The sequence below is a fragment of the Perca flavescens genome, chromosome 14 (assembly GCF_004354835.1).
Source record: "Perca flavescens isolate YP-PL-M2 chromosome 14, PFLA_1.0, whole genome shotgun sequence".
Lineage (NCBI taxonomy): Eukaryota > Metazoa > Chordata > Actinopteri > Perciformes > Percidae > Perca > Perca flavescens.
The window spans coordinates 22,890,940-22,908,901 of NC_041344.1; the positions used below are offsets into that span (position 1 = coordinate 22,890,940).

Sequence of the window (17,962 nt, forward strand, 5' to 3'; positions counted from 1 at the left end):
TTTGATGAATTCAACACTTATTATCACATAGCAAATGTGGTACAATTTGTTTACAAGTAAAGCATTTTGCTGCTGTTCTTATGCAGGAATTGCTTAATAAGCAGAGTTAATTTTTATTGAGAGATCAACAACATGATATGCAACCAAACATATGGAGTGCAAATGTGAGGGCACTGGTAAAATGCCTCTGTGACGGATGGATTATAAAAGAGCAAACATGTAGGAGGACAAATACAGAAGGCATATCGGGGATATGAATCAAAGAGGTGAGGGTCATGTACTTTTCACGTAAATATTTCAGATTACATCAACAGAATAGGGGCGACTGCTAGTCTAATGTTGAATTTCTGGTGCAGCAAGCCTGCTCAGACTCAATGCATTAGCAATACAAAATGACTGCTGTTTTTGGACTATGATTTTGTACCTGCTTTATCATCCTTTATTGACCTGGGGAATGTTTTGTGAGTGTTTGTGCGCTCTTGTTTCATCTCTTTTCTGAGTCAAACTTCGGAGCGGCTGCAACCTAGGAGCTGCTATGACACCAGCTCAACTGCATCAGTGCAGAGGGGAGAACAGGAGCCCAATTTTTTAGCCATGATATTGGCTCAAGTCGTTTGGTCCGTTGGTAGGTTGTACCAGTAGTTTGGTCCAAACCGAAACATCTCAACAACTATTGCATGGACTGCTGTGACATTTTGTGAAGACATTAATGGTCCCCAGAGGTTGAATCCTAATGACTTTAGTAATCCCTGACTTTTTTGTACTTTGTCTTTAGCTAATTAGCAAATGTTAGCATACTAACATGCTAAACAAAGATGGGGAATATGGTTAACATTTTACCTACCAAACATGTTAAAGGTCCTATGACATGCTGCTTTTTGGATGCTTTTATATAGGCCTCAGTGGTCCCCTAATACTGTATCTGAAGTCTCTTTCCCGAAATTCAGCCTTGGTGCAGAATTACAGCCACTAGAGCCAGTCCCACAATGAGCTTTTCTTAGAACGTGCCATTTCTGCGTCTGTAACTTTAAATGCTGTTGAGGAGGAGAGAGGGGGAACAAGGTGGAGGGTGGGGGTGTGGCCTTGACCAACTGCCGTGCTTCGCTCATTTCCAAGCCATGATGTCTCTCTCTTTCTCATGGGCGGGCCAAATTATCTGGGCGGGCAAAGCAGAGTAAGGGGAGGTAACCTTTCTTACACCTATCGCCATTTCTAGCCACTGGGGGACCATAGGCAGGCTGGGGGAACTCATATTAATGTTAAAAAACCTCATAAAGTGAAATGTTCATGCCATGGGACCTTTAACATTGTCATTTTAACCAAGTTAGAATACTGTTATTAGCATTTAGCTCAAAGCACCGTACAGATTTAAAGAGCTGCTAGCATAGCTGTGGACCACTAGCCTTGTTCAGAGTTTGGCCCACTAGTCACCTTACCCAGTATTTGACGAGGGAATCACAACCCTTAGAAGGCTTGGGCCAGTGATGACAATGGTGATATGAAATATTGAACTGCACCAGCAGCAGCACTGAAATTCCCATATCCAAAGTATATTTTTTACAATAGTTGTTAAGGTATTATGCTGCTGTGTGCACAGTTCGATTTCTTCCTAAAGTTCTGTAAATATTGTTTAAAGTAAAAAAAAAGTAGAAGATAGCCATAGGGAACAAATTGAAATAGAAACCGTCTCCACTGAAAGCAGTTGATTCCAGCTCAGTTAGAACCCGGTACAGTGGTGCCTATACACCTCTCCAGGTGATATTCCCATCTTAAACCAGAGATCTGCTATTTCAACATTAAATTTACTCTCCCCTTGTTCCCCTGTGCCTCTCTGGCTTGCACTGACTTTCTTCTACCTCTCTCTTTAAAACAATACAAGGGAAGCAGAAATAACTTTCTCTCTGAGTTGGGAGTGGCTACATCTGAATCTGTCTGGCCCATACTGATTTATCTCCCCTCTGTGTGTGTGTCTGTGGGGTTATGTGTGTTTTTTTGCCAGGACTCTGAATGTAATAGGCCAAGGTGATGTACTTCCAAGTTAAAAGTCAATAGTTTGTGAGTGGTTTTGTGCCCTGCAGCTCATGCCACTAATCGACAGCAAAACAACTTCACTCTCAACATCAGTTTCTTCCTTTTTCTCTCTATCCGTCTGTCTGTCTACGGATCTCTCTTTCTTGCAGACACTACTCCCATCCACACATTGTCTACCCATACTGGATAAATTTCAAACTCTCATGCATTTTCATATTATACCCAGAAATTATTTTCCCTCACCATAGTTTCTCTCTCTCTCTCTCTCTCTCTCTCTCTCTCTCTCTCTCAGGTCTCCAGGTTGAAAGTTTTTTCTTCACCTTTTCTTCTACTCATCCTTTCTTTGTTTTGACGTCCTGTAGTTGGCTGTTTTCCCTTGGATCATCCCTTAGTCATAAATCACTGTCACCCCACTTCTAGGAGCGGGAAACCAGCTGCCAGCATCACCAATTCTGTGTTTGTGTGTGTGTGTGTGTGTGTGTGTGTGTGTGTGTGTGTGCGTGCGTGCGTGCAAAGAGAGAGAGAAAGAAATAGAGCAAGAGAGAATATTTCAAAGTGTTCGCCATCTCGGTGAGCAGGTATTTCACTGTGCTTGTTTGTGAACCCTTCATCTCTCAATACATTTACACACACCCATGCAGTGAATATTCGGGTGTTTGTTTACTTGTGTGTGCGTAGATGCCCTTGACCAAAACTGAGGGATGAGACTTGCTGGACTGTATCTGCTATGAAAATTAATGCTAGGGGGTTACACACAGCTTTGCATTGTACTGCTGGCTGTAGTCACAATGTGTGGGGAGAAAAGAAAAAAAATATTGGGAAAGACAACAATGAGTAGAATTTAAAGATGCTCACACAGGAAACATTGGATTGCTTTGTCACTGTGCTTACAAGGACTTCAAAGAAAGATATGTGAAGCCAAACGTCTTAATTTGTCAAAAGCTTAATTGAATGTGATGTTAGATTCATGGCTAACTACTGCATTTATGTCAACTTGGATAGATGATCTTTATTGTCCAAGAGTAAAATTAGTTTCCACAGCTTGCGCATGTACAATCTGCACAATATACTGTATAACTGGACACATGCACATACCCTGCAAACACACCATGGCACCTTTACACACATACTTTACAGACATATTGGTTACATTTTTAAAGTAACATGCATCACACATCAAGATATACTTCATTTAGGGCTGCTTATTATCGGGCCTGACCCCACATGAACCTGCATAGTTTCTGTCCAAGCCTGACCCGAGCCTGAACCACGGCAGCAGTTTGGGGCCCAAGCCCGTTTTAAGACCTGGATTCCCACTGTAAAATGACATCTACTACAAGTTTAGGACAGCTGAAGTCTTTTCAGTGCGTTAACAGACATTTGTGACATGATTTTCAGCACAGCCCAAAAAAACTGCCATATGCCATATTAAGTAGAGATTGTACAGTATAACATTGCTCCTAATTAATGAGATTTGGGAGTCTTGGGACTGTTCTAGGCAACTGCTGTCAGTAACATGAACAGCAGTGGGGAAAAAAATCAATGAGTCAAATGTCACTAATCAAATTATGCGTAACAGCAGGTTATTGATTATAGCATGGACCAATTGGGTTCGGCCAGAGAATCAAAGGTCTAGGGCTGTTATGTTAGAAGCAACAAAGGTAGGTCTCCACAGTTACTCTATCTTTAACCAGAAGAATGGAATGTGAAGGGTGGATTGAGCTGGAGGTGGTCATTGTTAATTATAGTATATTTTTGTTAAGACTAGTTCTGCCTGGTAAATTCCCACTGTGTCAAAACTCTATTCTCCCAGTTTGCAACACAGGCTTGATGTCATACATTTGCAGTCTCCAAACCCAAGCCAAGGTAACCCTGATGAGATCATCAGGAGTTTCCCTTTGAACTTTCCTGTACTTATTTTCACCGTATGGAAGAGCGACATGACTGACTGACTAATCTGAACTTCTGTATTCCAGTCAGGTGTTTCCTCATGGTCTTCCTGAGGAGTTCACCCTGATCTTCACCCTAGCGTTAAAGAAGGCTGCCCTGCGAGACACCATCTACCTCTTCCAGATATCTGATCAGCAGGGATACCCACAGGTGCAGCTCACTCTGTTTCCTCATTGCCGGCATTACGCATTCCTGCATCTTTTCCCCCTTAGCCTTTCCTCCTCTCTTTCCTCCTATCACTATATCTCCCCTCTCTTCCTCGACCTCTTAGCTTTTATCGTGCCGTTTGTCTACTCATTCCTCCTGTCTCTCATCTCCTCTCTTTTGCATAGTCATCCACTTTCCCCTTCGATTTCTTCTCTCGCGTGACACCTTTTCAATTCTTTCCCCCTCTCATTCCACGTGTCTTTTGTCCCCTCTTTATTCTTCATGCGATCCCCCTCCCTCTCTCGCTAGCCCGTCTCTCTGTTGCTCTTCCCTCCATCATCTTCTGCTCTCCGCTTTCATTCACCTTCATTGTTATTCAAGTGTGTTCCATGATGAAGCACTGGAGTCCCTCAGAGTCCCCATAATCACTAAGAGTCTGAGGCCAGATTTAAATACTCAATGTGTATGATGGATGAAGGCCAAGTCGCCTCATTAGGAGTGATTGATTGGCTGTACTGCTTGCGTGTGTAATTAATATGTCTTCCCTTTTACCTCATCTCTGCTACTTTGTCCTACAGCTTTGTTTGGTGCTAGCAGCTTGTACATATCACTCTTTGTTAAAGCCACTACCAGTCAGACAACTTCAGATACAGTTCATTGGCACACTGAATAAATTGTTTGGTGTTTAATTAGCACTTGTGTCGAAACCCAGCTCTCTGTAAACCTCAACGGCCCCGATGGCACCCTGTCCCTGAGTGCCAGGGGTGTAGAGCCCGCAGCTGACCTGGTGAGCTGCGTTTTCACCGGGGAGGGGGTGGAGGCCCTGATGGACTTCCGCTGGCACAAGGTGGCCCTTGGCGTGCAACAGGGAGCCGCCTCCCTCCACGTGGATTGCAACTCCATTGAGACCAAACCCCTGGAGCCACGCGGAGTTCTGCCCACTGACGGACACACTATGCTGGGCATACGGGCTTCAGATGCTGGGCCTGTGCAGGTATGGATCTGTAGAGAACTGGACAGAAAATACTGATATGAGAAGAGAATTTGTGTGAGCTTTTGATAAAATATGCTGTATATTACTGGTCTAGCTTGGCTACTGAAGAGCTGTTGATCAAGTTTAAGCTCTTCAATGTAAATGTCATCTAAACTTATTATTTGAAAGCGTGGTGACCTTTAGTCCCGCTCTGTATGAAGAACAAACTGGTACTTGTCTGTTTTAGAAGTTCATTCAATAAACCAAATTCCCTTATTGGGATCTGTACCATAGAATAGCATGGCAGTGCTTTGCTGAATAATGTAGAACAGTATACCCTTGGCATATACAATTTTTATAACGTACCAGACTTTTTCTAGACCTTTTCTAGCAGGTGGACGGAGTGAAATATTTGTAGTGAACCAACCTCCCATAAAGGCCTTTGTACTGAAATCCTTCATTCTCTGTGTATTTTTTGTGTGGATGTGTGTGTTTTAGATCACGCACTATGCCTCTGAGGTGCTGTTTTTTTTTCAGGCAATCACATTCATTCCTGTTTAAAAAAGCGAGTGGACTAACTGGGAGAATTGGCCTGTAGTGAGCTGGGACTATTAACGCTGAATATAGATCCAGTAATCCAAGCACTTAGTTTGACGATCTATTAACCAGCCTAGTTAGGAAGCAGGCTGGGGATTTTGTTAGCACAGGGAGGAAGTGTTCATACTTGTACGCACACGCAGGCACGCACACACACACACACACACGCACGCATGTAAACCTCCGGATAAATGAGAAATGAATTGGCTCTCAGCCTTGTTTACTGCCTCATTTAAACTTGATTTACATTATTAGACAAACAAAACGCTGGATTTATGGAGACCTGCATGTTAAATATGTCAAACTCTTTCCCTCCCTCTCTTTCTTAGATGGACATTCAGCAGGTGATGCTGTATTGTGACCCCTCTCTCGCCATTCAGGAGGCCTGCTGTGAGATACCTGGAGCACGGGTAAGAACCCCAACTAACTGATAAACAATAATTAGCAATAACAATAAACTTGTGTGGAGACTAGTCACAACTGCCCTACTCTGGATTATATCCATTCTATATGTAAGAGATAATGTAGAGCGAGTGTGTCATTATTGCAAATTCAGGGCTCTAGAGTGCGACCAAAATTTGTAAGGGTGCAACTAAGATTTTTCCTAGGTCGCACATTAGGTGCACCTAACGGCCCTCATACGCAACATCTCAATAGGATTCAGGTCAGGACTTTGGCGCTGCCTTTTGTTTTTCTCCATGAACGGTGTGTTTAGGAATGTCGATTGCGTTACATGACCCATTCCTTCTGTAAAGCCAGTGCCTGTGTTTGGATCTCTCCTCATCACACTGCCACCACCATATTTTACAGTTGGTATAATGTTCTTTTTTTATGAAATGCAGTGTTCCTGCCCTTCCCCATTGTTGTTGAAAACAAGTGAAGCAGGTTTCTCAGATATATATATATATATATATATATATATATTTTAATATATCTTAGGCTATTTATTTTCACCACTGTAATTTTCATTTAAATGTGTTGCAGCTGTATATTTTCAAACTGGTAAAGAAAACCTTGTCTTTGCATTTTTGGATTTTTTTTCTCCTTTAATATATATATATAAACACCTTCATTTTTTATATATATATGTATATATATATATATATATATATATATATATATATATATATATATATATATATATATATATATATATATATATATATAATTTTGTGCTGGTGCACCTAAATAAAAAAGTTAGGTGCACCAGTGCATCCAAGGCAAAACGTTAGTCTGGAGCCCTGAAATTGAACCCCGACAGGGTGATGCAGGACCTCCGGCTACTTAGTTAAGAAATCAACAATTTTACACAAAATATTGATTGAGTCTATGATCAGAACTGTGTCATAGCAATGGCTTTGATGTGGCTTTAAAATGGTGTCTTTAGAGGTTTCAGGCTTACACAAATAGCTTCAGTTAACAGGCGCCTGCCGCTCTGGAGAAACTTGGAGCAACGTATATCCTCAGCTAAACCTAATCTGAACCCCATTAACTATAACTCAACACTTGTTGCAGCTGCTTCACAATAAAAGTGATAGTTATTTGCTGGAAGGTTACTGTGCAGCAGCTGCAAGAAAAGCTGAGTTTGCATTATCAAAAGTAACCATAAACAGTCTCTGCATTTGTCTCTGGAGGCTTATTCTTGCTAATCAGCAGCACTTAGTCTTCATACTGGGTTATGCTCAACTATTTTCTTCCAACTCATTTTAGGTGGTCAGAAAGAAAAAGAAAACTGAGATTAAGATATGCAGGAGAACCCTTACTATATAGCACTCTATCAATTACTTGGCTTAGGCTTCTTCAAATATGAAAAAGCCTGCCTTATGTTAGCTAACAGACTACTCTTCAGTGGCTTTGTTTAACATGGGGTATTACGTTCACAAACTGACTGGGGCTTAGAGTAATTCCAATGTGTGCAATTATGTCACATCATCTCTGGTTTGCCAATATTGTTTGTACTCCTAATGTGTGACTAAAAGCCTAATTGAAAGTATCACTTGCTCTCTCTTGCAGCCTCAGAAATACAATTTTATACTCTATTTAGTTTTCTTTATATTTCTCTCTTATTCTCTTGCCTAGGCACCTCTTCTCTTGATGTGCATTTTTGTGCTGTTATTAATAATAGGCTTCAGAGAAATAGAAAATAGATTCATTGGAACTTAATAATTCATCAGGATTTTTCTTTTGGACAGACAAAAACAGAGCAAGTGATTGTTCAGGTATGGCAAGAATTGCAAACAGTTCTTGGGTTTATTTTTAAGCTGAAGGTATTTTTTGTGCTCAGCCAACTTTTTTTCAGAATTCTCCAGGGTGTCTGTGCTTGCGTGTCTGTGCGTGCATGCATGTGTACTTTTCTTTTTCATTACCAAATGAATTTTTAAGAGGGATACAAGTAGGGTGAGAAGTTCCCTCAGAAGTTTGAAACTCCTCCTCTGGAGGAAGGACTGCATGCTGTAGAATTGTTGATTAGAGGGTTTGAAGAAGGAAACCTCTTCTCCTCTGCTCGAGGCATGTGTGCTGCAGGGCTCCCTGCAAGCTGCATTTTAAATAAGAAGTGGAGGAGCATGCGTGCACAAATGTAGACACCTGCATGCTCACAGGCTGCAGCTTTTTGAAACACAAAGGAAAGAGATGGAATTGCTAGTTGTCATTGCTCTGACATCGCGGTCTGATGTCTAATCGTATTAGGGCTGAACGATTATTTGGGGGAAAAATCTAATTGCGATTTTTCTGCCAGATATTGTGATTACCATTCGATTTGCAATTATTTTATATATTATTAACATGAAACACCATCAAAACTGCTCTATATTCTTATGCAAGGATGAGAACATAGATATGAATTGACAGCAATATGTGTTTTTCTTTTAATAAGTATAGAACATTGAACAGTCAAACACAGAACATTTATCACAAAAGCTAAAGTTATAATAATAATAAAAACAATTCCAATAAAAAATATCAGTACTTTCCTGTAAACTGAAATTTCTGATATGCCTCAGTTCAATAGAAGCATCGACATGTTGCACCTTCTACGATCGTGCTAAATAAAGTCATAGAAAATAAATGAAAAATCCACTGAAAATAGGACATTTCTGTACACAATCTGTGATATGTAACATTATTCCAGCATTTATCTTGTAAAAAAAAAAAAAAACAGTAAATATAATATTTAAAAGAGGAATAAAAAATGTTAAACCAAATGTTACACCAAACATTCAAATAGATATTCACATTCAGTCTTCAGGATTAGTTTTTCGCATTCTTTCAAATCGTGATTTTGATTTGAAAATTATTAATCGTTCAGCCCTAGTGCATATAATGTTTCATGGTACAGAAACGTGACATTTTAGCTCAGTTTTACATGTTTCAATATACCATTAATTAGATGTCATTATAATGAATTTTGAGACACGAGTACCCTTTTCTTCTCTTGTCATGGACCATGTCAGCTGTTTTTTGTGTTTAATGCTAATTAGCAAATGTTAGCATGCTGACAGGCTAAACTAAGATGGTGAACATGGTAAACGTTATACCTGCTGCATGTTAGCCTTGTCATTGTGGGCATGTTAGCCTGTTGATGTTAGCCTTTAGCTCAAAGCACCGCAGTGGCCGTTTCCATTTTTCCTACAAGAAGGTCCCAAAAGAAATGTCTCTTACAAAATTACAAATATTGGAATACTGTACAACAACTACATTAAAACATAAGACTAAATCAGGAAATATTTTAGGTTTCAGGTTGAAAACCACAATGTTCTTTTACACTGTCTCACATTTTTTCTATTGTATGTTTGCAGTGCCCACCAGAGGCTCACAAGAGCCGCCGTGCTGCTGAGAATGACCTGTTGGAAAACACTTTTAACCAGGTAAATCAACAAATGCACACAAAGAAAGACAGTTTAACAGTGCAGAACATGTATGGTCACACACAAACACAATTACACCATATACAGTATCATATACTGAAAATACTCGTCTTATTAGATATTGACAAGCACTTAAATTTAGTAACAAATTGAAAAAAAAAAAAAAAAAACACTGTCACTTCTATCATGAATTATCACAACACGTGGCTCCCATAAGGCAAAGACATAACAAATACAGACACAGATGAGGACTTGGCCTTAAACAGATTTCTCAGTTGTCTTAGATGCTTCTGCTGGCAAGCAAAAACTGGCCTTTAGGACTTTTACCAAATGGCTTAGTTGTTCTTCCTTGAAACTCTGTCATTGAAAACATGCTTTCTACTGTGCCACAGTCTTAGCACTTCTGAGTTTTTTGTGACTTCAGTTCAGTTACGTCTGCTGGTAGCAATCGTTCAAAGTGTCCACGGGCGGACAAATAGTGTGTGTGACAAATAGAGCCTTACACAACACATGGGATCAGTTTTTAGCACACATTTCCATGGCGTTTTTTTTATGGCTGCTTCAATGCTGCGTGATACATGAAGTTCGTCCAGTATAACATAAAGGCAATTTATTTTAGCTCCCACAGCCGCTTGTTTCATCATTCATTTTAATAGGACCTATATCCAATTATCTATTCATTAGGGCCTGGTGTTTGTCTTGTGGAGAGCTGGTGTTAACTTAGAGCTCTCTGGCAGACTTCAAGACACCGTAATCAATCCCATAGATGGTTTCAGTCCGACACAGTTACAATAACTCAGACATGCCATCTCTCTGTGTATTTCTTTCTCTCTCTCACCTGCCATTCTTTCTCTCCTTGCTCTCTGCTGTCAGTTGCAGACTGACTGTTTTAATTTGTGTATTATGATGTCTTGCTTTATATAGTTCAATATTCCACGACTAGTAATGTTACCATTATCTTCCTTACAGATGTGTAACTGCCATGACTGCACTGCAGTCCCACACGCATTTCTGTCCTCTTTCCCCACTTTTATATCTATGCTGTCTCCATTCTTTTGCCCTATTTCACAACATGCTCACACATGCACAGACTAAGTGTGAGTGGTTTCTATTTTTATCTGTATGCTAGCTTTGTACACAGTAAATGATCAATGTAATCCAAGATTTCAGTGTGCAGGCCAGATGTTACTGATTCATAGCACCGCTTTCATTTAATTAAGCCTCACAGAGTGACAGTGTATTTAATACTCAGCATACTTGGAATGTCGTGTGTTCTGTATGTGGGAAGAGTACTGTTCTTTATTGCTATGGAGTGAGCACAGGGTACATTTGGGCCAGCTATTGGTGAAATACTATTCCTGTGGATGTATATTCCTTTGTTAACCCATAATATAGCCTACAGTTTTTCCCCTTTTTTCTCCAAAGGTTATACACATAAATGTCTGTTTACAGGTATTAGGGAGTACTACTAAATGTTTGAAGACAAGTTGTATTGACCCTTTTGTGGCTGAAGAAGGTGCTGAGTCTGTTAAATTGCCTTAAGTGATGTACCTTGAGTCAGCGTCGGCTGTGTCTGAAGACTACTAGTTTGAAAATGAAAAAAATAAAATGGGGGTAGAGTTAGAAAAGAAGTGAGCTTACCAGAGTGGCTCAAGGCCACATTAGCTGCTAAAAGCATAACAAACCCACCTCTCCAAGCAAATTTCCTGTGGTCGAGTTGCATTGTGGGTAATGTATGCACCAGATTTTGACTAGAAAGAAGGATGTGGAGAATAAAAAAATGATATCTGTGGTGGTGCTGCATTTTAAAGGTTCATAGTAAATCTGACAATTTTATAGGAGTGCAACGCTAAGTGCTATTTTAAAGCAATAGTTTGATATTTTTGGCAATAGTTTGATATAATATTTGTTTTCTTGCCAAGAGTTAGATTGGGAGATGGATACGACTCTCATGTTTCTATGCTAAGTATGAAGCTAGCAGTCACTTAGCTTAGCGCAAAGACTTGTAACAGGGGGAAACAGCTAGCCAAACTAATAAGCATATTTCCCAAAATGTCGATTTAGTACTGCTTTAAGGCTGGAAAATGTTCACACTATCATAGATTTGGAGACTCCACGTCTTTATTCGAGCTAAATGATGCTTACACTAAGTGAAATATTCAAACTAATGTTTTTGTTTAGGTATTCACCATCCCATCAAACTGAATTGCTTTGTTCATTATTTTATACACATTTCCCCAAAATTCAGCCTGACATATCTGGTATCTTAGGGATTTCCGCTAGAATGTTTTGGTTTCAACAATAGGATTATGGGATGAATTTACTTATAGGACATACAGAAACAAACTACATCTTATGGTGTCTGTTTTTACAATTACTAGTCGAATCAGGTTTGGTGCAAAGGTGTGTGTACCATTGATTGTGTCTGTGTTTGGGTCACAGCAGTTACTGCCTTCCTGAGGTATGACAAATCTCACCCACACTGTTTCTCATCTTCCAGTGCTGTAAACCTTTTTTCCCCCCCTTGCTTTCAGCCCTGCTCCCAACTGAAAGGTCATCTGGTCCTCAGAGGACCCAAAGGTCCAAAACCAGCTGTAAAATGTCTTCTCCCTACTTCCCTTTGCCGAAACTCGTCCTTATTCCTCTCCTTCTGACTTTTCGTCTTGAACAAATTGTTTCCGATCAGCTTTCCAGTCTTTCCTCCATGTTTCTTGTTGTAACTCTGTGCACAGCAGGGTCCGTCTCTTTATTTGGCCCTGGGCTCATGGGGTACAGTACTTCTCTTTCTCTCTCTGCTTTCATCTCTTTTTTTCACTCAGAATAAAGAATAACTGTTAATGACCCGTGTGTGAAACCAAGATGGCCCTTATTTCTCCTTTCTTCAATGTGGATCTGATGCAATGGATTGCAACGACAACAGGGATGCACTGCACATGGAACAAGAAAACAACAGTTTGCCTATGCCAAAGATCTCATATTATATTATAGCGATATTTAAAAAATGCAATTGCTGCCATTCCTGGGAAAGTCTTCAAGAGTTACTAAGAACTGCAGCAGAACTGCCAGTGACTGGGAATATAAACTAGAGTGTGTGCTCTATGTGAAACTATGTGCTCAAAGGTTTGAAGAGAATTTCAAAAATGTAGACTAATGTCTTGATACAATTTGAGTCAAAATGGAGCAAACCACACTAAATAATATTTCTGTGAATGCTCTTTAAAGCTATTGCATTTAGCGTGTCTTGAGACAGTTTTGGCTGTTACAACTGTCAACATTAGTGTCTAAAAATAGACAGAAAGCAGTTTTGGATCAATGTGAAGCCAATATGGCAATAATATTGAGGTCATGTTCAGATGTGACATGAAAGGAAAAAGGCCTGACGTTTTCTTTCTTTCTTTTTTTTCATTTCTGTTTTTCCCTTTTCTTTCTGTCTACCAACAGGAGATTTTCGCATCAAAGGATCTGGCAGAGAAAGTAAGCCTCACAAGCCACACACACACAAACACACACACACACTTGATTTTACAGTATTGAATTTCTAATGAGACTGGCTCAGTGGCTCAGACCAAGACAGGGCACCTCAAAGTAAGCCTCAAGCTCCCACAGTCCAAACACATGCAGGTTCAGTTGAATTGGAGACTCTAAAAGTCCAATGTTGAGGGTCCAGGATTAGCAAGTAAATGGGTGGATAAGGATGTACTGCTGAAATTCAAATAGGAAGACAATGTATGTGTGTACAGCTTTTATATTGTGTATGTGTGTTGTGCATGGGTTTAGAAAAAGAAATAGTCTATCGCTATTTCCACCTCCCTCCACAACACGTACCTAGCTCGCTGACGGACCGAGGACTGATTTACACCTTATTATGCACTGAGTCTCAGGCGGGAGTTGCCGCTGCCTGTTCATTTTGTCATTCACCTACAGTAGGCATGTTTTGTTCACAAATAGACTGCAAAACTCTAGACGCTTCATTATGTTGCTCCTGTGTGTGCTATCTAATGCAGCTGGCCACCTCCCCTGACTTTCTCAATGTAGGTTATTACCTGGGATGGAGCACAACGCTTGCCTTGCCACTGGGGGCAATCACTCGCAAAGAAACAAAAGTGACTTTTTTTCTGTTCTGTGGGTTTAATTTGGTCAAATTACAGAGGCGACAGTTTTTCCAGGGTAAAAATGAGCATAGTACCCATAGGAATCCATTGATACCTGATATTATGCGTTGCAACACAAATGCCAACAAATATGCCAAGCAGGCCTATGTATTAATGTGATTATGGTAATAAATGATTTGAATAAGGGGTGGATTTGGCTTCCGCTGCACAATCCTAAAGCTCAGTCAGAAACCAATTTCCATCACAGTGTTTATGTCATGCTGCTCCAGCTATTCCACTATAGCTTGTTCCTGCTAAATCAGTGGCTTACTGGTTATGGGAGTCAAAGGGCTCAGCAGGAATATATTACTGTAACACAAAGGACTATTTTCCAGAAATAAAATCCCAAAGCATCTACTTCCTGTCTTTGCCATTCGATCATGCATCAGAGTAAAGTATCATGCATTTGAGAAATTGGCACTAATAAACCCCCAAATATATAGTTGATTCTACATATTTTAAAACATGTAGAATCAAACTGGGTGTTGCCCTTGTTCTGTCAAGTCCTGGGAGCTAGAGAAACAATGCCAAAAAATGAGCCCATAGGGATGTTTAATACCAAAAAAAACAAGGCTCGCTGACAGGATGTTGGTCGCAAAACAAATCTGTCGGTCTTTTGAGATGTTTAGACCAATAAATGAGCATAGCTTTTGGTATGCATAATGTAGAATGAGACACTAATTAGGATACTTGTGCCAAACTTTATACTGGGATTCAATTATAAAACCGGAGACACTTAAAGCTGCACTAATCAATATATATATATATATATATATATATATATATATATGACAAATAGATACAATGGCAACATGTGTAACATGAAAATGATTGCTTGTGGTGGCATAAACACACACAAAGTTATCGCTGACGACTTTTCCCTCAGCTCTACAGAGCGCTTTAGCATTTATTTTAAACCATAACTTAGTGCCATAGGTTAACAATTCACAATAGGATGTTTACTGTGAAAAACAAAAGTGCATAGATGCTACTACTAAATACCAAGCCTAACAGTTTTATTTTTATAGCCCACTATCACAAGTCACACATTTGGAAAGGAAACAACCAAATGAGAGAGAGAGAGAGAGAGAGAGAGAGAGAGAGAGAGAGAGAGAGAGAGAGAGAGACAGAGAGAGAGAGAGAGAGAGAGAGAGAGAGAGAGAGAGAGAGAGGAGGGGTTGAACCTCCTGGAGTATGAAGATCTATTTCCAGAACATCTGGAATGAGGCACCAACAGCCAGGGGAAGGAGAGAGAGGGAGGTCCCAGGATGACTCATGGTCCTGCACAGAGAAGCCTGAGTGAAAAGAGAGGACAAGAGGGAATAGGCAGAGAGACAGAGAGAGAGAGAGAGAGAGAGAGGTAGGTAGGCACACAGCATGGACGCTCATGCTTATGGGACACCAAACGGACTGAAGTTTAGAGAGATGCTGAGGTTTTCAGAAAAACACTGCATCTCGTACAGACAGTAAACAAAAACCTATCGACGTGGCAACTTACACGGATATTGTAGTGCCATTTCATAATACACAGAGAGAGTGTGCAGCTCTTTTACTGCATTCTGACTTTTTCCATTTCAAAGCTGAAAGTAGAGAATTAACAATAAAGGCAAAGCTGCAGAGGTTTTAAGTGGAACTATATGAGGACTTGACTAAGCCCACAGCCAGACAAGAGCTCGGAAAGAGTGACTCGTAATTGCAGCTGGTCGAGCCAGCCATTGATAGATTTGTAGCTCGTAAGAGGGAGGGTGTGGGGGGGGGGGGATAAAATTACACATTATCTCTGTGCTGTTACAAGCCCCCTTCCATCGTTTCAGCAAACTCATAGTCGCTGCTTCAATGTATGCAAACTTTCTGGTGTGTGAAAGCATGACTCCCAGAAACACCGGGTGGGGGATTCGGCTTTAATTACTCGCTTCCGCTAAAAATGCTTCAGTTATTTATAATGGTTATCCTTATTTGGTATGTGTGCGTGTGAGTGTGTGTGTTCACCCTCCTGTGAGGAGCAGCTGGTCTCCTCACTCCTGTGCTGTGGGAATCAGACATTCCTATTGATCTTCGTGTCCCATGGGAGATGTGTGTGTGTGTGTGTGTGTGTGTGCGTGCCTACGTGTGTGCGCGTGCGTGTGTATGTCTATGTGTTGTGTGCCCATTTGGCCACCTCCCATCCTTTTTTAACTGCATACTGTAGCAGCACAGAGGTTCAGCACACAGTTTAGTTTTGTTTAACAGTGCCTCCACCTGGCAACTACAGAGACTACAACGCATCTTCACAAACTTCCTTTTTACTCAGACACAACTTGTTCAGTGAATATTAAATAAAGTTTAATAATAATAATTCTCTGTCTCTGTGTGTCTGTCTCTCTGTCTGTCTGTAGTGTGCTGGTTGTTTACTCCTGAATGGGGAAGAAAATGTAAGGATCTCTGATCTTTACTTTCACTTCTTTCCATTAGATCATGCCAAACGTATACCACTGCAGAGTGTGTGACTCTGTGTGTGTGTGTGTGTGTGTGTGTGTGTGTGTGTGTGTGTGTGTGTGTGTGTGTGTGTGCGTGTGTTGCAGGTAGCTGCTGGGTTGAAAGGGGAAAAAGGCGACCGGGTGAGTGTGAAAGACATGAACAAAATACATACACACACATAAATCTGTATGTGTGTGTGTAGTCGGACTAATATCAGCAGAATGTGTGATGTCATCACATGTGACCAGACATGCCTAGCACTGAACACTGATACCTATCTACGTACACACTCCAACACAAATACTTGGATGCTGCCGTAGTCTAATACGATGCTGGCTGTGGACCAATCCAACCACCTAGTTGATATGCATTCTTAGGTTGTTTGCTGATTCTGTTCATCACCCATAAGCAATCATTCTTCTTTTCTGCCTCTCTCTCCATCTCAGGGTGATGGCTGTTCTGGCTCTAATCCAGGTCCAGTAAGTAACTTTTTTCCATTGCGTCCCACTCGTTTTGAATTAAAGCATTGTCTCACCTAAAAATTGGCCAAAACGTGGTCTGTGATAATACATGCCAACCAAGTGTCTCTAACCTCAGTGCACACAGGGACCCGAGGGCCAGAAGGGAGAGAGAGGTGAGCCGGTGAGTGCCAATCTTCTGTTACAGGTTATAGCACCGCATCCCACTGCAACCCATCAGCTATTTGGTTGATCCTTATTCAAAAATCCATTTTCAAGCATCCAGTCCCGATATTGAAGCAACACTATGTAACTTTTAGCTGCAGCTGTAGTTCCAATGAGACAACCTGTAGGGGGACCGAAGGGGGGGAAAAGTTACATAGTGTACATAGCTTTAATTATGCATGGGAATGAGTGTGTGCTTTGTATACGTGAGTGTGCATGAATGTATTTGTGCAGGTCTCCCTGTACGCATATAAGTGTGATGCATCTGATTCATGCATCTGAATGTACCCTGTTTCTGTGTGTGTGTGTGTGTGTGTGTGTGTGTGTGTGTGTGTGTGTGTGTGTGTGTATATATATATATATATATATATATATATATGTGTGTGTGTGTGTGTGTCTGTGTGTGCATGCATGCATGCGTGTGTGTTTGTGTGCGTGAGTGGAGCATATGGTTGCAGCTAGTAGTCCATTCGGGTTGCTGACTGGTCACTGTGTAGTTTGCTATGCTCCAGTGGTGTGTGTGTGATGTCTGTTTAGAGCCATGTCATTGATCTGGGCCTTGTCTCCATTCCTCCTCTCCACAGGCGCTGCCTGCCAACTGGGGCGAAGCAGCAGGGTACAAGGTGAAAGGTTTAAGAAACTCTCATTGATGAATAATGAAGATATGACCTTTGTAATGTCCTTCTAATTCATTTCCAAACCCTATTTTATTTGACTTGTCCCTCTGTATGGTTCTCCTCGTGTTTTTCCCCTCTGGCTCTGTCCAGGGAGAAAAAGGTCAGAAGGGAGAGATCGGTACACAGGGTCTCACAGGCACTCCAGGCAAGGACGTATGTGTCTTTTATTTATTTATTATTTATTTATATTGTCTTTATGCTGTATATATGAATCAATGAAAGTGTCTTTCAGACAAGAAATTTGCTTTGAGGTTAAGTCAACCCATTGAACCTTGAAATATATATTTTCAGTACCACAAATGCTAAATATAACCGTGCACTCACATACACACTAGTACACAGACACACACACACACACAAAACCACACACGCACACACACACACAAAAAACCACACACACTTACACAGCCACTTTTATCTGGCTAAGAGT

The 17,962-nt window shown here is 40.7% G+C and overlaps 1 protein-coding gene across 3 annotated transcripts in view; it reads left to right on the forward strand.

Annotated features, from left to right (window-relative positions):
- Positions 1–17,962, forward strand: part of col16a1 (collagen, type XVI, alpha 1) — a 113,239-nt gene that overhangs the window by 20,293 nt on the left and 74,984 nt on the right. For 2 of the 3 annotated variants that reach the window (XM_028596719.1, XM_028596722.1), the window contains exons 5-15: positions 4,008–4,131; positions 4,841–5,122; positions 6,028–6,108; positions 9,496–9,564; positions 13,006–13,038; positions 16,091–16,126; positions 16,277–16,312; positions 16,619–16,651; positions 16,770–16,814; positions 17,440–17,478; positions 17,623–17,685. In XM_028596719.1, the coding sequence (XP_028452520.1) occupies positions 4,008–4,131; positions 4,841–5,122; positions 6,028–6,108; positions 9,496–9,564; positions 13,006–13,038; positions 16,091–16,126; positions 16,277–16,312; positions 16,619–16,651; positions 16,770–16,814; positions 17,440–17,478; positions 17,623–17,685 (841 nt within the window). The remainder of the gene's footprint in view (positions 1–4,007; positions 4,132–4,840; positions 5,123–6,027; positions 6,109–9,495; positions 9,565–13,005; positions 13,039–16,090; positions 16,127–16,276; positions 16,313–16,618; positions 16,652–16,769; positions 16,815–17,439; positions 17,479–17,622; positions 17,686–17,962) is intronic. The other variant, XM_028596720.1, reaches the window with a different exon arrangement.